General features: G+C 33.9%; 1 protein-coding gene across 1 annotated transcript in view; it reads right to left on the bottom strand.

The window, feature by feature from the left end:
- Nucleotides 1-1,532: 1,532 nt before the first annotated feature.
- The window catches only part of LOC106478405 (transcriptional repressor scratch 2-like), a 27,284-nt gene continuing 4,138 nt past the window's right edge, over nt 1,533-24,678 (bottom strand). The window contains exon 2 of the mRNA XM_022382002.1: nt 1,533-6,010. Within this exon, the coding sequence (XP_022237710.1) occupies nt 5,232-6,010 (779 nt within the window). The 3' untranslated portion in view covers nt 1,533-5,231. The remainder of the gene's footprint in view (nt 6,011-24,678) is intronic.

The raw sequence follows: 24,678 nt of genomic DNA, 5'->3' as shown, positions 1-24,678 counted from the left end.
GATATACTGACTGTATGCTGCATGTTAGATATACTGACTGTATGCTGTATGTTAGCTATACTGACTGTATGCTGTATGTTAGCTATACTGACTGTATTATGTATGTTAGATATACTGACTGTACGCTGTATGTTAGCTATACTGACTAGATGTTGTATGTTAGATATACTGACCGTATGCTGTATGTTAGATATACTGACTGTATACTGCATGTTAGTTATACTGACTAGATGCTGTACGTTAGCTATACTGACTAGATGTTGTATGTTAGCTATACTGACTGTATTATGTATGTTACATATACTGACTGTATGCTGCATGTTAGATATACTGACTGTATGCTGCATGTTAGATATACTGACCGTATGCTGCATGTTAGTTATACTACCTAGATGCTGTATGTTAGCTATACTGACTAGATGCTGTATGTTACATATACTGACTGTATGCTGTATGTTAGATATACTGACTGTATGCTGTATGTTAGCTATACTGACTGTATGCTGTATGTTACATATACTGACTGTATGCTGCATGTTAGATATACTGACTGTATGCTGCATGTTACATATACTGACTGTATGCTGTATGTTAGATATACTGACCGTATGCTGCATGTTAGTTATACTGACTAGTTGCTGTATGTTAGCTATACTGACTGTATGCTGTATGTTAGCTATACTGACTGTATGATGTATGTTAGATATACTGACTGTATTATGTATGTTAGATATACTGACTGTATGCTGTATGTTAGCTATACTGACTAGATGTTGTATGTTAGATATACTGACCGTATGCTGTATGTTAGATATACTGACTGTATGCTGCATGTTAGTTATACTACCTAGATGCTGTATGTTAGCTATACTGACTAGATGCTGTATGTTAGATATACTGATCGTATGCTGTATGTTAGATAAACTGACTGTATGCTGTATGTTAGCTATACTGACTGTATGCTGTATGTTACATATACTGACTGTATGCTGCATGTTAGATATACTGACTGTATGCTGTATGTTAGTTATACTGACTAGATGCTGTATGTTAGCTATACTGACTGTATTATGTATGTTAGATATACTGACTGTATGCTGTATGTTAGATATACTGACCGTATGCTGCATGTTAGTTATACTGACTAGATGCTGTATGTTAGCTATACTGACTGTATTATGTATGTTAGATATACTGACTGTATGCTGTATGTTAGCTATACTGACTGTATTCTGTATGTTAGATATACTGACTGTATGCTGTATGTTAGCTATACTGACTGTATGCTGTATGTTAGCTATACTGACTAGATGCTGTATGTTAGCTATACTGACTGTATTATGTATGTTAGCTATACTGACTGTATTCTGTATGTTAGATATACTGACTGTATGCTGTATGTTAGCTATACTGACTGTATGCTGTATGTTAGCTATACTATGTTTCTTTCTTTTCTAAGAATAACAAATTAAGTAGTATCAAAACAACGATGATCAAAATATTTGTCATACACCTAGCAGAGTATAAAAAACGTTATATATATTATATCACAAATAAAAATACAAACTAAATACATTAATATAATAGCTTTAAAGATCCCTCAGGGGTCCAGATGAAGAGATTCCTTAACATTACATTCGTCTTCATCAACAGAGTAGCTTATCAATTCTTGTTCTTGTTTGTTTGATATTTTAAGAAAAAAGAAGGTTTCGTTTCGTTTTACAGTACTATTTTATGCCGAAACCTGTAGTTTATTTGTTTTTAAGGCTAATGTTTCCTTTATTTACTTGCTCTCACTGATGTTTCTTTATGATTATTTTCTCCGTCGTGATTTATACTGTGTTGTTGCTACTTACTGCGAATTGGCTTCGATTTGACTAATAATAAAACATCATAAAAACTAGAGCTGGGTTTCTAGTTCGCCGTGTCTGAAGTACAGAAACTTTAACGCGACAATGTACACATAACTGGTTAATTTAATAATCAGGCTAGAGTATCGTTTCCATAGCAACGGTAACCATCTTATCGAAGTGTGTTTTTTTTTTTCTCTTATTTTAGGCTATTAATGCGGAATTTAGTGTCAGTTCGGTTTAAAGGAACTTGTCTTTCACAGTCATCCATGTTAAAAGAAGGAAAATGGTGTGGTGCTATATGTTATTCTTTGAAGGCAGCGAATCACATGCAATACCGGAAAAGTAACAAATTAATGTTGGGTAAAGAACAAAAAATGAAACAGGCTGATAAAACTGTAGCAGTAATTTGACTTTGTTGATAATTATTTTACAGACTGTAATTACAGTATTGCTTTAATCCCGTGACCAATTATAACTGAGTTTCGGAAAGCTACCTAATCAATTAAAGTAATGGCAGCGATGTCACTTGTGTCCATACATTTCACTATTAAGCTGAAATGCAGGATATGAAATATAAAATCGTTAATATGCTTATTACTAACAAATATGAATAATGTTGGATGCAGAAAAGATTCAGTCAAAATCATTTTTGATGCTGTAAAAAATATCAATGTACCGTATTGCTGCCAGTATTGTTTCTTATTTTCTACTTGTTTCTTTTTGTTTTGTTTTTTTTAATTAATTAGACTCCAATAGAACCGAAGCGAGCACCCGGATTCAACAATACTGTCAGAACCACGATATAAACAGGGATGTTACTGTTCACATACATATTTTTGAATGAACTTTTTTTACATATAACAGTTATATTGTAGAAATATTTTCTCTTATGCCTTCACTGTTATTAAATTTTTGTTGTTAGCAAAATTTATCAATTTTGTTGTGCCATAATTCTCGATAAATTCTTACTTCAAAATTCCTGACAGAAATACCCGGAGGGAACTTCTGTCACAGTCTTTTTCATTTTCCACCTTCAACAACTGTAGGAGAATACATATATTTCACTTATTAAAAGTGGCAGTTAGTTAAAATACCCATCATTTTAAATAATAATAAAAAATACTTACGAACATGAGTTTCGTTTTCTTGTTGTTGTTTTTTTTTAAGTACAAATTAGAAACGGGCAACCTGGACATGCATTTTTAGGTAATTAAATCTAGAATGAATTCAACTCATTTCATGAATGTATGTTTTGTGGTTATTGACGAATTTAGCTTTAGTTTCTCTCTTCTTTTTTTTTCAATAATATAATAAAGACATTTGGCTCTAAATTCTGGACTTCTTAGATTAAGGGCTTTTTTCAAAGCATAAAAGTATAATTTTGAATTGCTATAAAATTTTTGATTTTCTAAATGAGTTTGAAGATTGAGTCCTTTTACTTTCGGGAAAGACTATTAAAAAAGATGAAAAAATAAGATAATGTCTATTGTAACTTATGAGAATATAAAGTGGTAAAAAATAAAACAAGAGAAGTATGCAACATGAAAGACGACAGCTTCAAAAAGTTTAGCTTTGATTTTGTTATATCAATAATTTTGGAAATAGAGCTTATTGAAGAAAAAGAATTCAGTTTTAACATTGTAGATAAGTTTACAAAAATTGGCCCTTTTTGAAGTGAGGGCATATGAAAACGTGTTAAAATAGATCGTATGTTTTCAGTGGAATTAACAGTGGTGGTTGTAGTGGGCAAGATGGGCATGACTATTTCAGTGACAACTTGTATTATTTTTGATTTTTTAAAATTTTGCTTTTATATTCCCGCTATTTACTAAATGTTTCAGTTTTGATGTGTGCTCACGTTGAGATCGCTTATTCGTTCATTTTTGGTCGAATTTGTTTTGAACTACAATCCTAATTACAAGCCAGCGCACCACACAATAATCGTACTTTCAGTTACGTACACGTCATACTTTTCTGCCGCCCTACAGTCAGCGAGTATAGCGGTGTTGACGTATATAGGTGAAAGTCATAATACCTTCAGTTAACATGAACTGGTCTAGTATTGGCTAAATTGAAGTACCACAATGGACACGAACACCTAAAATATGCTAGACTTTCCACTTGAGCTTAATTCTATTGTATGTTTGGTACTACATTCTGGATTTGAATTTTTTTTAAAAGCAGTATTAACCAAAAGTTTCATTCTTGCTACTTAACTACACTTAATTAGTCCTATCGATAAAATGATTTAAGTATTACATAACGTGCTTATCTTAAAAATTTCACGCACTTTCTAGTATAACTTGTTTGTACGTAAACATATATATATATATATATCTGTATAAAAGGGAGGTAAACCAGATGCATGTATATGAACAAATAGAATGCTTGTAGATGTGCATAAAATGCATTTATCGTCAAAATGTTTCAGAAGTCAACGGTGCAGCCTGAGGAATTTCGATGACGTATGCTACACACCTGTAACGTGTCAGGTGAATGTGAGGAAAGGTTCACCTTGTGAGCTCAATTATTAAATTAAGTAGTTTGGATTTAAGTACAGGAAGAACTTAACTTACCCTCTAATGTAAATTTCTGTATCGAGTCTTGAAAAATACATACTATCCAAAAATCATAATGACTAAAATAACCAGACGTTACAGTACACACTGAAGCAAAAAAAATCTGTTCTACTCGAGTGTCCACGTCGTGCATACCTCCTTTGTAGCAATAGACGCAACCAGTGATATTTAATTAGGCTTGAACACATGCGATAAAAAAAAACCACGTAGCTCTAACTAACCGGTGTTTAAAATAAAGTCATCATTGACGTAGAACAGACGTTGTACTCATCTGACGGCTGAGTTGTTTGAGTGGAATGGGCAGCAAACACAAAACTCTCTTGTGGAAGTTAACACAATCAGCAACTAGGTGGTTCCTGTAACCATTCGCACAGAAGAATGTTCAAAAAGATATCAACAAGTGTTATTTGTTATTGCTTACAATTACTTGCATGGTTTTATATGCTACTTGCTACGTCAATAGATAATTGATTACGGTTCGTTGAATAATTCTCAGGGCTTTCTTTTCGGTTTTTGTAATCAAATAATTTAAATTGATAACATAAAGAGACTTTGAGCATTAATTCACTTTCTTGTCAGAGCAAAACAGAGGGCGCTCGAAATTGTGGAGAAGGAATGTAACATTCGACTAAGACTTAAACCTGTCTTTTTGGCTGGTTAACTTTTTGTAAAGTTCCAGTTTTGTTTTATGTAAGGCTAAGCAAAATTTCCTTTTGTTTATGAGTTGTGCTCACTCGACACAACCGATTAGAAACCAGCAACGTGACCGAAGTGGCAAAGTTTGTTTGAACATGCGACTTCAGCAGTCCTTTGAGTCTTTAAAGCAGGAGGACTCGTAGTGTTTGTTCAGGTAGGACTTGAGAGCAAAGGTCTTGTTGCAGCGCTGGCAGCGGAAGTGTTTGAAACTGGAGTGCGTCTGCATGTGGGCCCGCAAGTTGGACCGGTCAGCGAAGGCCTTGCCGCAATGGGCGCATCCGAATGGTTTTTCCCCTGTATGGGAGCGTAGGTGACCCTGCAATAGCCAAGGTCGAGAGAATGCTTTCCCGCATACGGAACATTTGTGGCCGAGACTGTGAGTGAGCACGTGCATGGCCAGGGCAGGCATGCTAACGTATATTTTGTCACATGTCGGGCACTTCTTTGCTAGCTGAGACTCCAGGCTACGATGAGTCTGCTTGTGGCGTGACAGGTTAGACGACGTGGCGTAGTGTTTCCCACAATCGGTGCACGTATATCTGGGCCTTGTTGGCTGTTCTTCATTCTGGTTGTTCGATTCTTTTCTTCGGCGTGATCTCCCGTCTCTAATGAGGAATGATTCGTATCTGTAAGCTGTAGAATGGCTGTCACCACTAGAATTGGAACTCTGGGAACACTCTGAATCCCCACAGTACCGCCGTGATTCGATGTCAAGACTCCCGTTTACCGCTGGGTACTCCCCACCGTAAGATTCCTTCTCTCCGCTGTCTCTAGAACTAACGGAAGCTCCAGACGGCGAGTATAATATCGTTTTATTTGTAGATCTGTAGTCGATCTTCTCCTTCATTTCGTCTTGAGTAACCATCACATTTTGAGTGTAACCTATAAAGAAATAAAGATGCAAGTGTTACACACTATTACACATTCTGAACAGAACACCAAACCAATGATACTCTGGTGTTACACACTATTACACACTCTGAACAGAACGCCAAACCAATGATACTCCGTTTTCCTGAAAGAAACAGAGCACGGCATTTTTACAGTTCTATAAAAGCAAGTAGTCAAAAGAGCCTTCACTGCTAGATATTAGGCCTAAATAATTAAAGTTGTTCGCGAAAACTTCACAATGATATCCTAACACAACTCTCGACAAATCTCCTCGACAGCTTACTAACATTCAGTGTCTACCTGTGACTATACTTACTACTTCAAGCTCAGTGCATACTTAATTAAGTCTCCTCCTTTAGGTGTGAATGTGGAGTTTACCCTACTTAGATGACTGGAACTCCACATTCAAGTATACTTATAATAAGTTGAGTTCATGTAGCCTAGACACCATCTAATACGCGTATTGCCGCAGTAGATAGCAATCTTTTTCCCAGTGCTTGAGTTTGTCGTCATGTTGTTAACATTTGCAGATCCAGGAAGAAAAAAGAAAGAAAGATCAAGTAAAAAAAAAACTTATTAACTCAAATAATCAATAAAACACTAGAAGGCATGTTATATACGTATGATCATAGATACAAACTAACGCCATCAATCTATTGTTGTCATCCTGTATAGTTCAACAAAAGTAAGTCGTCAACCTAGGCCTGGCATGGCCTGGTGGCTAGTTAGATCGACTCGCAATATGAGGGTCGTGAGTTCGAATCCCCGTCTCACCAAACATGCACGCCGTTTCAGCCGTGGGGTAACGATCAGTCCCACTATTCGTTGGTAAAAGAGTAGCCCAAGAGTTGGCGATAGGTGGTGATGACTAGCTGCCTTCCATCTAGTCTTTCAGTGCTAAATTATGGATGGCTAGCGCAGATATTCAAACCGTCAACTTGTATCGCTCAAACTATTGTCCTTATCCTATGTAATTAAATACTATTTTTGTCATCCTATATAGCCTAATAAAACTAACGTCGCCACCTATACAGTTCGACAAAACCATTATGGTCATCTTATATAGTTTGATAAAATTAAGTGAAACCTGTACCCTTAACGAACAAAGGACATTAAAAGAACGGGAAGTCGTTGAGGGAAGAACACGTTTCAAAAATCGTAAAGCAAGACTTTTTTTAGGGAGAGACTATGAGGACTGTGGGTTGCCTCTGGTACACATAGAGTAGAAAATCATCAGAAGTAAACAGGTCCTCTGTTATTCCTATTCAGTTGGTCTTATAAACACTTTTAATATCTGAAACTAAACAGTGAATTCTTGCCTAATATCACTTAATAATATATCACATTTGTTTTTTTTACTGTAAAGCCCTAGAAGTACCTGTGTACCATTAATTTAAAGTGAAACTATTTTTTTCTTCATGCAACAAGAAATATGTAGAATCATAGGTATCTTTTAGAAGTTGTAGACAATTCTTATGAATGAGAAAATGGGCACTTTTAGGGCATAAGAGAAGGAAGGCAGAGCCTTGAGCCCATTCAGCCACCAATCTATGCACATAACTGATCTATACATTTTAACTAAACTATTGTCGTCATCCTATGTAAGTAAAACATATTGTCGTCATCTTCAATAGCTCAACATCGCCATTATGGTTATCCTATACAGTTTAACAGAAATAGCGCCGTTGGCCTATACAATTTTGGCAAAACTAATGTCTTCGACAAAACTAAAATCGTCATCTGTTATAGTTCAACAAAACTAAAGTCGTCACTATACACAGTTCAATGAAACTTCAACTGATTTGAAGGCAGCTTTAACTCTTCAGAACAAAAAAACTCTGAAAACAGCGTCTTCTCGTTAGAAGATAATGATAAGACTATCTTGAATGTAATTTTTAAAGTGTAAATTCTTATAAAACACAATTAATTATTTTATAGAGATCAGTCCATTCTCTTATGCTTCCTACATAGTGTTATTCGTTATCTTTGTTGCACAGAAATAATTACACAATACGTTTGGTAGGAAAAAATAACATAGACACAGTTTACTGAACATATTAGTAAAGCACCTTATTTATGAATACATCACAAATCTTCTCGACAATGTACTCGACATTGTATATAAGCATCTAGTTATTTGAACGTAAAAAAATAAATCATATAGAACAAGAGATGGGTGATGCTCCTGTGCCTCATATTTTTTCTGACTTATTTGGTCTCCAGGTGTTAACTCCCTTGCAATGGAAGTCATAACGACCTGCAAATCTTGACTCTAACACAGAAAATCGATGTGTTTTGAGCTTGCACGCACAACTCCTACCAGTAATAAGTTTTATCGACCAGCACATAAATAACATTAAATAACTTCGAACTTTTAAACCTGAAATGAGGTTGCTCTTTTTGGTTTTTCTTTCCTCGAACACTTATTTTGCTCAAATCCCCACGCTACGTTACTCACATGTATCGTGATATTCACTTAAGTTATTTGTTCAGATTTATGAATTTTATTAGAAATTACTCGTGACATGTGTATTTGCTCATATCTATGAACTTTATCAGAAATTACTCATAATATATGCATGCGTTCACATTTACGAACTTTATCAGAAATTACTCATAATATGTAATTTATACATATTGGTTAAATCACTTTGAATTACGTTATAATCTCTACTTATGTTCTTTATATGAATCAGAAAGGCTCAACCACCAACTCACTTATACCAAAATACAGCTATACACTTTCCGTACCCCTGCCGTATACGTTTCTTCATATACCACTTGTAGCTGTACCACAGACTCGTTAAATTCCACACAAGGTGTAACACAAAACGTTACATTATCTAACAAACGTCTCTGTGTGTGTGTGTTCGCTTATAACTGAAGAACCGCTCGACCGACTGTCACCCAATTTAGCATTTACCCTTAAGACATTCCGAAAAGTGACATAAGAGGTCCTCGTTCGGATCTTACTTCACATTGTACCCACTAGGAGCCCATATGTCTTCCCCATGTGTTATGTCTGCTTGTAACTGGCAAACCAATGGACCTAATATCACCAAACCTAGCATATAATCTTATGGCTTCCCAGGGAGTGGCATAGATAAGCCGGAATTCGGATACGTTCCCTTTTGCCACCCCTGGGAGTTTCTATGTCTTCCCCGTTCATTGTGTCCACTTATAACTGGCGAAACACTGAAATTATTATCACTAAACTTTTAGGCCTACCGGAAAGCAACCTATATCCTCTCCGTGCGTTGAACAAGTACATCAGTTAGTAATACATTATTTACTTAAAACATTTAAAGAATAATGTGGATTTTACGTTCAATTTACTCTACGTTGCTACAAATATATTCATGATATTCAAAATCAACAGAAAAAGATTAGAATCAGAAAAAAAATCCAATATCAAGAGCGCTTTCAGACGCATAATATTATTAACAATTTATACTTACATGATTATATGAACAGATTATGTTCAACGCAACGTTGATTTTTATGGTTGCCCTGTCTATGAGTTTTGCATATGTAAAAACAGCCTATGAAAATAGTGACAGTCAACTCGTTTTTTTGTCTAGGTAATCTCAAAAATTAAAAATTATCTAGAGAACTGGAAACTTTTGCATACATTTACAAATTTTTTTGCGTATTATTTTGTTAGGCCACCCCCTGACGATAAAACTGTGTTACTAATCTAAACGCTCTCTAAATTACTAATGAAAGAAATATGGTGGTAATAACACACATGTATGGCTAGTGTAGCGAGCACGTGACGGTGAATAAAGCACCAGCAAGTCTTACAGATTGCAATGTCCTGTTAAAAGTATCAAGGAATTAATTGGTAGCTGTCCCTTAAATCCCTAGAGTATCTAGCGGTGAGAAAGAACGTTAAAAGAGCCATTCGCAAGAACTAAATACTCCTCTTTAAATGAGCCTCGTTCAATCTCGTTAGCCTTGGTTTAGCCTATACTTAAAGTACTGAGTAACGAAATAATTCATCGAAAACAGTATAATGCAGAGAAACAGATGCAAAAAGAAAAAAATGGTAGAGATCAAACATCCATGTTTTAATTTCTTCTAAATCGGTAAAGGCAACATTAGCGAGTTGTTTACTGGTTACTGTACAAACAGAAGGTGATGAAAATTTATTTTGGAAGATAAACTAGAGCATAGTAGATTTATGGAAATGTTTTAAAAAGATTTTAAAAAGTGAATTAGAACTAATCGCTTGTTTAATTTATTTAATGAAGAAGCTGCTATTAAGGCATATGCTTAATTGTCTTGCAGGTGGTTCAGTGGTAAGTTTACGGACTTATAACGCTAAAATATGAGGTTCGATTTCAGCTATGGACAGATTGCAGATAGCCCATTTTGTAGCTTTGTGCTAAAACAAAGAAAATTTTATATTTTTGTCTTCGAGCGACTTTGTATAGAAAAAAACATTAGCTCCAACAAAATCCAAAAATGTTTTTCTATTAACGAAACCACCATCAAAGGATTGTCGAAGATTATCGCCTAACATAATCAGTCCTTCTCATAGAATTTCATGTGTAGAAAATATAAATTCAAATGACATTCAAAGAAAGTACTAAGTTACTTAAAAATAAATCAAACAAGATCAAAATCCCTCTTTTCAGTCTTTGGAAATGTGTAAAATTAATGTACCCGTTTATTTAACAATGAAAGGTGGATTTTACACTGACACATTGAGTTGTCAACTGTGCGTGAATAGTCCATGCATAAACACGTTCAGAGACATCTAATTAAAGCGCCAGCTATTGTAGCCCGTTAACCCGAAAAAAGTGTTAATTATTATTTTATGTGACTCGTGCAAACATTTTTACTGTTACACTTGGCCTACAAACTCGTCGTAATGTCAGTGGTATGATATAATGTATATTCCCCATTTTGTTACTTTAATGGTTGAATTAATCAAAGTTTTAAAGGATACGTTGTTCCTTTTCTTTAAAGGAGTTTTAAATTATTGGCAATAAGTCTTTTTTTTCAAACTTCAAGCGTGTATCTTCATCAGATCAGTGAAGGATGATCAAAGAAGTGTAAGTAAAGGAACACACTCCTTCCTATTTTCACCTAATTAAAATTTGCTATAACAAACTAAAACGTCGTTTTCAACTTACCTCAGGTGAATGTGAAGCTCTGCAGCAGTTAAAACGGCTATATTTTACCTTTTCACAACTAGGAAAGAATATTTATTTATTTGTGTATATTCAAGTTTTTTGTTTGTTTTTTCATTATTTTTTCTTTTGTGTGCTCGGTAGTTAATTAACGTCTTTGTGGATAAGATGTAAGTAGCCGTAAGCTTATATTAATCCTCACCGCAGGCTACGATTACTTACCACAATAACCACTCCATAGAGCTTATACTTGACTGGCCAGGTGTCTATGTCATTACACCCCTGGAATGTAGATCATATCTGAATGGATGTGTATAGGTGGTACAGAGGTTTGAACAAGTTAGTATGAGCTGGGCGTTAATCTTCGCTTGAATACGTAAAATGAGCATTATTACTAACGTAAATAGTCTAAAATTATGGGATATTACAACTAGGCTTTGGTCTGACTTGAAAACATGGTATGGACAAAATCCTGTAATCACTGAGAAAGATACTAGTTTCTGTTGAAACGTATGACAGGTTTTTAAACGTCGGCTTTAATCAAATTATTTTAACCTTTTGTACTATAAATTTATTTTGTCTGATGTGTCAGTGAAGAGGTGTTTATTCATACTTTTAACCCGTTCTTTATTATCCTGCAGTCTCTTGTCTAGTTAGATAAAAAGTGTTCTTTCTTCACTTCAGCGGCCAAGTTTTCGAGTATGGTTTTGAAGCTGGCCAGTAATACGGAAACGCCTGAACACGTTTTATTTGTGAGTAATAAATATTTTGTTTCTTTATTTGCAAAAATATTTGTGAATCCTTTGCGGTCCGTGTTCAATTTATTCTCTCATAAACAAATATTTTTCAGTCCTCTCCGTACTGTGATACTTACGGCTTATCTGTTGATTCCAGTTTTACCTGGAACACAACAGCTAGTACACTATTTAACATGAATATTATTTTTCTTTGTTCAGGATATATTTGCGCTTTCAAGCAACCTGAAGGTAAAAATAATAATATTAGATAATTAGCTTATTTTTTATTTTGTTTAAACACAACAATAAAATTTAGGCTTATTTTTAAAGAAGGAGAATTTTCTGAAAATATCTAAAAACATTTACGAGAAAAATCGTTTTTATATTTTCTTCATTAAAGACATTTTTATGCCCAAACGTCTGTAATTTGTAGTTACAAAAATTCGAGTTGCATTTTAGACGGAGCTAATGCAGAAAAGACTAACCAAAAACAAAACAAAAAATAGCAATTTTCTATAACATGTGTTTCCATGTTTGTTTCCAAATTTAACGTGTTTTTTAAGTCTGATTGTCCTACAATAAACATTATACATTAATATGTTTTGGTGCTTGAATTTCTTACAGTTTATATGACGTGTCGTGTTTTTGATCATGAGTATCCAACGTTAACTGCTATGATGATTGAGTTCGTACAATAGCTGGTATAGTAGAGCATATTTTTTATGTTTAAATATCCTACAATATCTGGTACAACTTCGACAGTTTATGTGTTCAAGTTTCCTACAATAGCTGGTATAACCTCAACATTTGTTTATGTTCAAGTTTCCTACAATAGCTGGCTATAGTAGAGCATATTTTTTATGTTTAAATATCCTACAATATCTGGTACAACTTCTACAGTTTATGTGTTCAAGTTTCCTACAATAGCTGGTATAGTAGAGCATATTTTTTATGTTTAAATGTCCTACAATATCTGGTACAACTTCTACAGTTTATGTGTTCAAGTTTCCTACAATAGCTGGTATAACCTCAACATTTGTTTATGTTCAAGTTTCCTAGGTATAACCTCAACATTTGTTTATGTTCAAGTTTCCTACAATAGCTGGTATAACCTCAACATTTGTTTATGTTTAAGTTTCCTACAATAGCTGTTATAACCTCAACATTTGTTTATGTTTAAGTTTCCTACAATAAATAGCACAACTTCAACTGTTTTCTTATATTTAAACGTCCTACAATAGCTGGTATCATTTCAAATATTTTATATTTAAGTGTCCTACAATAGCTGGTACAACTTCAGACTTGTTATTATGCTTAAGTGCCCTACAGTAACTGGTATAATTCAATGTTGTTTTAATTTTAACTGTTGTAATATTTTCTCGTGCTTTTCTTGGCACCAGTAAAATGCCACGAGATCTGTAGCTACAAATCCCTTCCATTCGAGTCAGACGAGTAAGGATTAGTAAAAACTGATAAGTTGTTGCTGTTATTCACATAGTTCGATACATTTTTAAAGTTTAAGCGTTCAATAACAACTGGTAAAAAGTTCACCATAACTATAACTTTAATATAACTATAATGGGTGGTATAACTTCAACCCTTTAAGAATTTCAAACCCTCATGTAGCCTTTTTTTTTCCTCCGGTCGTTTGACAATTTTCTCCTTTCCTGCTTTCCTCTGTTGTGCGGTGTGCTATTATTTACTAAGGAAAAACTGCAAAAAGCAAATATACCTCTTTCACACACACCCCCCCCCCCCGTACTTACCTTGTCTCGTGCGAGAAACCTTACTGAGACAACCTGTAGATATACGAAAATATCGATCTTCCTCGCTCTGTTTAATGGCTGTGCAGAAGGAGCTTTATTCTATTGGTAGAACTGAGTATTATGTCTATAGAGACGGTGTATTTTCTTATCTGTGTGAATACCAGTAACATCTCAGCTCTTGCTAATCCTTAGTCATGTAAGTTAAATGGTAAAGGTTTGAAGCTACAGACCTCTCGGTATATGGCTGCAGAATAGTTGGAGGAAAAATGTAACAACTTGTTTAAGAAATATAAAATTGCTTCATGTGTTTGTGTGTCTGTCTATGTAAATGATTGATTAACTCAGTTTTGAACTCTTTAACCTTTGACAGTTTTGTTATCTGCCATCAATTTGTTAACTTGGGGCATCTTAAGCGCGATTATTTCAAAAATAGATATAATCTTGCTATTATAGTGAGCAAGACTTAGAAATTCTTCATTTATGTCTTCCATGAAACGTTGATAGTTCTGAAATGGTGAGCTATAAATAAGTGAAATGTATTGTTAATTTTGATATGGTAAATAAATGAAATATCGTTAGTTGAAACTTTTCATAGGCTTTTAATGGAGCTGGTGCTAGTTTTGATATCTTATTTGCTAAGTAAACTCAATAGTTTGAAATGTTCACGTGGTTTGTAAAGGAATTGGTATTAGTTTTGATATGTTAGCGATAAACAAATGAAACGTTATTAGTTTGAATGGTTCACTAGGTTTTAGAGGAGTTGGAGTTAGGTTTGAAATATTAAAAAGTTCAGTAACTGAAACGTTATTAGGCCTAGCATGGTCTGGTGGCTAGAACACTCGACTCGCGTGGCGCGGGTTCGAATCCCGTCATCAAATATGCTCGCACATTTTAACCGTGGGACGTTATAAAGTGACGGTCAATCCAACTTTCGTTGATAAAAAGTAGTCCAAGTATTGGTGGTGAATGGTGTTGAATGGCTGTCTTCCCGGAAATCTGTCACTTCTGCATTAGGGACAGCTAGTGTAGATAGCCCTCGAATAGCTTTGCGAGTATTTCAACCAACAAATCAAAAACGTTACTTTTGTAGATGCTGATTTCTTCAGTAAATAAATGTTACTTTGAAGAAGTTGAATTTTGAATAAGTAAATTACTGATTGTTTGAGATGTTAATTTGTTGAATAAACAAAATATCGTTTGTTTTGAAATGTTAAGCAAGTGAATAAATGTAATATTTCTGGTTTTTAAAAACTGATGTGGTGAATACATAAAGTATTATTAGCTTTGAAATGTTGTTATTGTTGATTTTAATAAATCGTTTGTTGTAAGGTTTGAAATATTGATCTGTCGAGTAAGTAAAGTATTATTAGCTTTGAAATGTTGTTATTGTTGATTTTAATAAATCGTTTGTTGTAAGGTTTAAAATATTGATCTGTCGAGTAAGTAAAGTATTATTAGCTTTGAAATGTTGTTATTGTTGATTTTAATAAATCGTTTGTTGTAAGGTTTGAAATATTGATCTGTCGAGTAAGTAAAGCATTATTAGTTTTGAAATGTTGTTATTGTTGATTTTAATAAATCGTTTGTTGTAAGGTTTGAAATATTGATCTGTCGAGTAAGTAAAGCATTATTAGTTTTGAAGTGCTGACTTCAGCAAATAAAGCTTGTTAGTTTTAAATAGTTGGGTTGTATGTTTTAGACTCCTCATCAGTCAGCTTGGTTAATTAATTTTATTCTTATTTTTAGTAAACAATTTTCAGTAATTCTGTAAAACGTAAGTTTCGTTTTTGGAAATCGGAAAGCTTATGTTTTTCATTCCTGTGCGTTTCAGTGAGACTCTAATATGCTTAGTTCGTGTAACAACTAGTCCAGTTTAAAAATAATTACTTAAGAAGTCTGCTTGCTTTGTTTATTTAGTTCTCGGAAAGTTTTAAGTCAATCAGTTGAACGACTGACGTAATTAGATACTTCTCATATGTGCATTTTTTATTTTATTGAGTAAAACAAGTAAACGTTTGAGGCAACACTTTGTTAAAAATAACAAATATGTAAACAATATTTAACAATGATTTTACATAAAACAGTTTTCAATATATTTTCGGAACTGCTAGAGGGGAAAGTCCATATTATCTAAGCAATAGTTTCGTCCATTTTTCTTAATCTATCTTTTTACCCAATTTCTACATCTTTTCTACGCTAACTGTTCCAAACTTTGAAGTGATAGACTAGAGAGAAAGTAGCTAGTCAACATCACTCACCGCCAACTCTTCGGCGATTCTTTTACCAGTGAATAGTGGGATTGACCGTCACATCATAAAACGGCTAAAAAAAGCGATCATAATAGCAAGTCTAATGCCCTAACCACAAGGCCATGGCAGGCCCCTCTTAAAATTCTATGTTAACTATTATCTTTTCGTTGTTCCCAAGGAATTTAAAAATAAACATATGCCTGGGCTATATTTTGTATAATTTGGTTGGTGATCATACTCGTAATGAGAAATTTTATTTGTGAAGATAACCGGAATAACCTGAATAGCTTAGTGCTAGAGCATGGCACTTTTAATTAGAGGACCTAGGATCTGGTCCTGGTCCCGGAGTCTCTTTTCACTTATAGGTTTTTCATTTTGTGAATAATATGATATCGAAGACTTCAAACACTCACTATCCTAAACTACCTAGCGCTATACAAGAAAATATATCGAAACCTTCTGTTGAAAAAAGCAATGAAGGCTCATACACGTTCACTCCTGTTCCCAAAGTGGTTAGAAAATATTGACTTGAAGTATAATTATATTCATCCTTGTAATTGTAATGAAAATGGAAATTTGTTTGTTTTAGAGCAAAGCCACAATAAGCTATTTGCTGTGTCCACCACGCGGAATCGAACCCCAGATTTTAACGTTCTAAATCCGTAGACTTATCATTCGTTGTCCCACCTGTGGGGGGGGGGGGAACTAGAAATTTGTGGCATACTTCGATACATCAGGTTTCCAGCTGATAACATTTTACTAGTTAAGATTTTTGGCGTATGCTTATTGATTTTTTTAGAATTTGAGACTTCTGATTATTTATTTTTCATGTATTTGTAAAATTAACATGTTAAAATCACGTAATAATTGTGAATATTTATTTGTAAAAGTAATAATGATATAAACTGTATGTCCATGTAAGTCTAATTATAATTGCATACATACTTTGTAAAGTGGGTATATCATCATCCACAATATAATAGTGTAAACTTACATATATAGTAGAATATGTGTTCATGTATGTCTAATTAGAGGTCTATATATATATATATAGTATGTAACGTAGGTATATCACCTCCCAAAGTATACTAAAGAATATGTTTCGTTGCAGTAACAACTTTCTGTGCCTCAAACTTGTAAACTCGCTTATTTTTAATACAATGTGTATTTGTATATCCAGCTATCTCCTTTTTTTTACTTACCTACATATCTATCTGCCACCTTTCCTATTTACCTTCCTAGCTATTTGCCTCCCTAACTACCTATTTATCTTCCTAGCTATTTGCCTCCCTAACTACCTATTTATCTAGCTATTTACTTATCTATATTCCTACCTATCTATCTGCCCAAATACCTACCTATCTATCTATCTACTTACATATCCACCTATCTATATACTTACCTATCCACCTATCTATATACTTACCTATCCACCTATCTATATACTTACCTATCCACCTATCTATATACTTACCTATCCACCTATCTATATACTTGCCTATCCACCTATCTATATACTTACCTATCCACCTATCTATATACTTGCCTATCCACCTATCTATATACCTAATTACTGTTTATGAATTTAACTATTTACCTACCTACTTATTTATGTATGTTCCTACTTACCTATCTACGTACCCACCTAGTTATCTACTTATCTATACTTACCTATCTTTAAACCTAATTACCTATGTATCTATCTGCCTACTTTCTTACCTACATATTTATGTACCTACATGTCTGTCTATCTACTTACTTGTATGCCTAAATGTCTCTGTCTTCTTGGTTATAAGTAATACACTGAGAAATGATTACAAGAAGACAAAAAAGGTTAAATGTATGCATTTTCAATAACATTCTAACTTTGTTTCAAAGGTCCTTTTGTTACATATTACACCGCCTGAGGGAGCGTCTACTCGGTTACTAATTATACAATAAATGGATTGTGTGAGGTAAGAATAAAAATAGGATGAATCCATGACAGAAGACTAGCCTAACCAGTTGTTACAGGTAAAAACAAATCACTTCTCTTTACTATGTTTGGGCTACAACACTCACATTATTTGACCAGGCATTCGCTGTCTCGTAGTAAAGAAGAATCTGTGACAAAATATTTTAAAAATCACTGTTTCATTACTGCTTACGTTGTATATTTAATTAAATAATACCTGATAATTGAATAAACTACAACCTTCATAATAATTCAAAATCAGAGCGCACAAAGAGCGTCGCAAAAAATTATCTAATCAACAAATATAACCACAAAAACTTTTGTACTCCTTCATTTCATAAAATCTCGAAGATATAGCATTTCTCTCAAACTTTAATGAAATCATTCAATTTTCATGTGACTTCTAATTTTCTTATTGATTACTACGCGTAACCTTTCTACTATATTATTAAATTAAATTCTTTGGCAAGAATTTTACGTTTTAGCTCCCGTTTTGTCTAATGAAATTATCATTTCTTGTATCCTTTACCATTTACGGTGCACCATCTGTAATTGAATAATATTCTTATGACGTCAAAATGACGTACATCATGTCAGTGTTTTTTACGAAGATTTTTACCAATCAGCTGAACGTAATACAATGTACTCGAGGAACTGAAAAGTGTTGGAACATTTTCGGTTCAATAGTCTGCAGTAGTAGTAGTGCTATAGATCATAGATTATTTGAATTATTCATACGGGTCTCTGAAACTGTATAAAGAATGTGGGATGAAAAAGAGGGATATCTACGCACAAAGGAAACGTCCATTTTAGAAAATTACGTATCTCATCAAGGTACTTTAGGCTTATTTGAATTGATGTTATCAATACGATACGGACGCTTTCCAAAGATACAGACGAATTGGGGAGAAAAAATGACGCACGGGAAAATTCTCTTTATTAAACCTATTTATACCATGTACGATCTGATTTTTATTACCGTGTTTTGTAATTGATTTTCTTGGTTTCGTTTGTTACCAGGTTAACTGAATCGAAATATTCTTCCTCTGTTAATAATTAATAATAAATATTTCTTGTACCGTCCCTGACATAATAATTATAGAGTATTAATGGCATTTACTGCTAATGTAAAGGAAATATATTCAAAAAATTATATTTCAAGTAAAAATACGATAGAAAATAAAGATACTACCTTTTTACTTAGGTGTCGTTATATAAGTTAAATTTGCATATAACGTATTCTGAATTACATATTCAAGCCAAGGAAAGTACCTGTTGTAGAAAATAACCCTTTCTGTGTTACAGTGAAGTAATACCCACAAGGGCTACTTTTAATGTTAATATATGCAAAATCACTGTTCAGAGTTGAAACACTTTTTCTGGAACCAGATGCTATTCTTCTTTAAATATTTACATATTATGAATCGCTAATCATTAATATACATAATGTCAATACACGTTTGTAAGTCAAGTCGATACTTTCTTACACGACAGCGGAGTACTACAGAAAATGCTAATCTACAGGCGTAACCTTTCCTCAACAAAATACTTTTATATCTAACATTTTAACACCCTGATAGTTTACGTAATCTCTTTCTTTATAGATATTAAAACTACTGTCGTTTTTCCTTCTTGTTTCTTACACATTTCAAATTCACTGCACCATAGAAAACGCTTACTTTGACGTTATTAAGATTATTAATCTAATGACGAAGAGACAAGATTTTGAGAGGTAAATGGCATTATGTTTGGTTTATCTGTTGTGGCAGGAAACTGGAGTTGTACTGTATTTGTTCTGATATAAGATAACTAAATGTATTTAACTATATACAGTGGCAGAAAAATTTACTGCATTACCCTTTTTTTTCACACTTTTCTTCGGAATCATCGTCTGTTTTCCGGCCCTAATGCATATAGGTGCAAAAGTGTTTCATAGATGATGCACTAATTATTAGATCAACAGATTTATAGGCTGTTTGTGTATTTCCCCAGTCGTTTTTTTTTTGGCTATAAATAGAGGTTCTTACTGAGAGTCAGTATGGAAGCCTATCTGCTACAACGTATATATGATGCTATCATGGCCAAGGGTTGCGAGTTAACTCCACGGGGAAAAAAACAGTTATTGTTTCTTTGAGCAAACTTTCGACAATGCCACTTGCTAGAAGAATTGAATTTAACCACTCTACTGTGATCCGCTGAGTGTAGAGATATAGAGAGACTGGCTATGTGGAACGACGGAAGGGAAGGGGTAAGAAGAAAGCTTCCACAGTAGCTGACGATAGTGTTCTGAAACGTATGAGCCTGTAGAATCTTTAACTGTCGTCCACAGATTTCAAAAGAATATGGTAGGAAACTTCAGAGGTCACTGTCGCCTCGCGCTCCGTTAGGTCTCGTCTTTGTTCAGCCGGTCTCCCAGCAAGACGTCCAACAAAGAAAACCCCCCTCTCTAACAAGATTCAGATGAGGCTCAGCTTGGTCAAAGAGGAATCTGAAGCAAAATTATCTTCTCCACCTGCATGGGTCTGATGGGAAGCACTTTGTACGACGTCGATGTGGAGAAAAGTTTCATGCAGGATGTTTGTTTGAATGCAACTGTGAATCGTCCGCAGGGTCAGCGTATGTGAGGATGTATCCCTGACCAGGGTATGGGGCGCCTGCATTTTATGAAAAGCACTTTCAATGCCGACAATTACAATGAGATTCTCGAATCCCAGTTAAAGCCAACAGTGCGGGATCACTTCAGTGGAGTTGACCAGTGGACATTCCAGGATGACTCTGCTCCATGCCACAGGGCTAAAAAAGTTGGTAATATTTATGTAATCTATGTTCATGATGTTCAAAAAACATGTAGATTCAAGAAGTCTTGATAAGAAATTTCACTTTACGTGTATTGAAAATACATCTTAGGTTTTATTTCATTGCCTCAAGTGTAGGACTATCTTCGAAAAGAGAGGATCAAGACACTATTCTGGGCAAGCAGCAGCCCAGATCTCAACCCTATAGAAAACTGCTGGAAGGTAATGGGTAACAAGGTGCAAGAGACGAAACCGAGAAGCACCTTGGAACTGAAGGAAGCCTTAATCCGCATGTGGCATCATGAACTCACCCCCGCCTACATTCAGTCTCTCGTGCACTTTATACCACGACAACAACGTGAAGCAGTTATCAAGGCCAGATGGGACACAACCAAATATTAAAACAAGAAACAGACTCTGTAACCACTTTTTTCTATTACCTTAATGGCGTTATCTTTAACTCTAGGTTTTTTACTCAGAAAACATTTTCGTATTTGCCAAGTATTTGTTGATCATCTGCTGTAATATATTTGTCACGGTTGGTTTGTTAATAAATATGTATATATGTGTTTGAATGACTGAAATATGAGTCAGTTTAAACCACACAATAGCCATAACCGTTTTACACTAGTTGTGACATTTCCACGATCCACAGTCTTGTGAAAAATTACAGGAACCAAGAAAAGTGTAGGAAAAATTGGGTGATGCTATAATTCTTGCCAGCACTGTATAAGCAACTTATTAGCCGGCGTCATGTAGCAGTACTCGTGTCAGTTTCAGTAAACATCAGATTAACTAGATCGAATGTGAAAACATACTCATTGGGGTAACAACCCCTGGGATCTAAACAGGTATAAATATAAGTATATAAAAAGGACTTCTAAAAACTTTCATAAGAGATTCTCTGTTTATTTGTTTTCTCAGCAAAAGAAAGAAAGTAACAGGAAGGTATTTTGACCTTAGATAAACGGTTTTCTTTTTGGATGACTTGTTTTATTTACTTAAGTTCATATTCCAAACAATGCCACATAAAAAAAAATATAAATCACAGATTAAAACACTTAATGATAATTCTTTAGTTATGCAATAAGAATAACTAAGAAGAGTCCTGAACAATATTTTGAAACGTTGTACCATGTAAAGAGCAAAATGTTTTTATTGTTTCTTTTTTTGTAAAGCAAAACAAAATTGTTACAATGCTAACACATTGAAAATTGATAGTTACTTTCATTATTTTCTGCGTGTTTATTTTGAAATACTCTGATCTTCGGTATTTCGATTACTTATAGCTGCTTTCCCAACAACTTTAATTAAACTTCTCAACAAAGTATTCTTGTCAAAGCGAGCTGCTTTCCTAACAACTTTAAACTACTCATCAAAGTTTCTTCATGTCCACTCAAGCTGCTTTCCTACAAGGTTAGGTTTATCGTCAACGTTTCTTCATGTCCACTCAAGCTGTTTTCCTAACAACTTTAAACTTCTCATTACCGTTTCATCTCAACGCAAGCTTCATTCCTAATAATGTTTAACTTCTTATCAAAGTTTGTTCGTGTCAACACTAGCTACTTTCCTAACAACAATAAGCTTCTGGTCAAATTTCATTCGTCTCAACGCAATATTTCTATAGTATATTTAAAACTCTTCAGAAGTTCAGTATTGTCTAATACAACCTACAGCCGGAACACCAAATATTTTCTTACAGCTGTAACTAATACATGCTGTATACGATAAAAAAAACAATCTGTGACTCGTGTTGTTATTTATTCACAAGGCTTTAGATATAGTTTGATTTGGGTGAAGATTATACACTGTACTATACGCTTAACATGTTAACATTCGGGTTCAAAATATAGACATGAATTTTAAATGAATATAAAGCATGCTTAAATTGTATGCAAGCCCACACGGCAGTTAAACAATGCTGATGCATTATGCATTCTATTTTGTCTCACTGAAACTACTATATTTTACGTTGTGCCTGTGCACTTTTATGACTAGATAGAATTCCAGCTCACTTTTCTTTTATTGCAGATCAGAAATACGTCAGTGTTATGGTTGTTACAAGATAAACATGTTTCATTCACTTTCTCTAAAAGCTATGATGCTGGTCAGTTGTTAGAATTCAATTAATTAAGAACGAAGTGAAATAATTCTATATTTATTTTTGTAGAATTGCCGAAGATATGTTTGTCATTTGTTAGCATTTTGATTCTCTCTGTGTGTATGTGTGCACACATAAATAAATATACAAGTTACACTGATTAACGTTGCAAAATTTCTGAACTTCCGCATTTTTTTCCCCTTTAAATAGAGGGGAAAACATAGAATTAAATTAACAAAACTTCTACTGTATTTCAAAAAATCATTAAGTGAGAATCATTACGATCCTATACCTCTAGTCTCCCTTCATGTAATGAGATATATCCTTTCTATTATTGTATTTAATTCACTTCGTAATTAATTAAAATACCACACTTTTAATTATCTAGAATTTTCGCTTCTACGCATTCTTTCACCTTTTGACATTTTAGTCGGAAACTAAATATAAGACCCCTTAAAACCAGTACTTCTGGTGGAATCTCTATGTAATGCTTCTTTGTCTGTGAAGTGGTTGTATTTGATTTAACTACAGCAAGTTCAAGACTACACCGTTTCAACATTAGCTTAAAATAGACTTGACGAATTAACTGAGGAATATTTCTAGGTTGTAATTTTTTATACAGTCATATACTGAAATTTCATTCCTGCAATATTTAAAACGTTCAGCTTACAAAATATAATACTGTGACTTTTAACATAGCTAAAACGAATTTCTGTCTTACGTGTTCATCGCTTCGGATATTAAGTGTTAACTTAACTTAACAGAATAGGGAAATATTAACTGAACGCTATTATTATATGAGAAAGTAGTAATAACAGTTAAACTATTGTAGTAGTAAAATCCTTTGTTATCTGAGCAGGTTGTAATAATAGTAGAACTTAATAAATTAGATTGTAGTAATAATGGCTGAGAATAATGTGATAATTTGTTAAATTGGGGAAAAAAGTAATATATGATAAAGAACCATAGATTCTAGTTATTATACTTCTCGAAGAACAATAGATTCTAGTAGTGCTACTTTTCAAATAATAATAGATTTTAGTTATGTTGTTTCAATGGAACTTTGGGCAGAGTAGATATAGTTGGTTTGAGAACTTTAATGTGCTGCAACTGCCTGTTGAGTGAAAAGAGGACGACGTTTCGGCTTCTATAGTTCTACCTTCTATAGGTTCTAGTTATTATACTTCTCGAAGAACAATAGATTCTAGTAGTGCTACTATTCAAATAATAATAGGTTTTAGTTGTTGTTACTACTTTTACAGAATAAGAGATTTCCGAAGGAAGGTAGTATAATAACTAGAACCTATAGAAGGTAGAACTACAGAAGTCGAAACGTCGTCCTCTTTTCACTCAACAGGCAGTTGCAGCACATTAAAGTTCTCAAACCTACTATATCTACTCTGCCTAAAGTCCCATTGAAACAACATAACAAAAATCTATTATTATTTGAAAAGTAGTGTAATAACTAGAGCCTATCGTTAGTTGGAGGTAGTAAAATAACTAGAACCTGTTGTTATTTGAAAGGAAGTATAATAACTAGAACTTTTTGTTATTTGAAAGGAAGTATAATAACTAGAGCCTATCGTTAGTTGAGAGGTAGTAAAATAACTAGAACCTGTTGTTATTTGAAAGGAAGTATAATAACTAGATCCTGTCGTTATTTGAAAGGAAGTATAATAACTAGAGCCTGTCGTTAGTTGAGAGGTAGTAAAATAACTAGAACCTGTTGTTATTTGAAAGGAAGTATAATAACTAGAGCCTATCGTTAGTTGAGAGCTAGTAAAATAACTAGAACCTGTTGTTATTTGAAAGGAAGTATAATAACTAGAACCTGTTGTTATTTGAAAGGAAGTATAATAACTAGAGCCTGTCGTTATTTGAAAGGAAGTATAATAACTAGAACCTGTTGTTATATGAAA

This window comes from Limulus polyphemus, unplaced genomic scaffold, assembly GCF_000517525.1.
Source record: "Limulus polyphemus unplaced genomic scaffold, Limulus_polyphemus-2.1.2 Scaffold209, whole genome shotgun sequence".
Taxonomy (NCBI): domain Eukaryota; kingdom Metazoa; phylum Arthropoda; class Merostomata; order Xiphosura; family Limulidae; genus Limulus; species Limulus polyphemus.
This window is presented reverse-complemented; position numbering and strand designations above follow the sequence as displayed.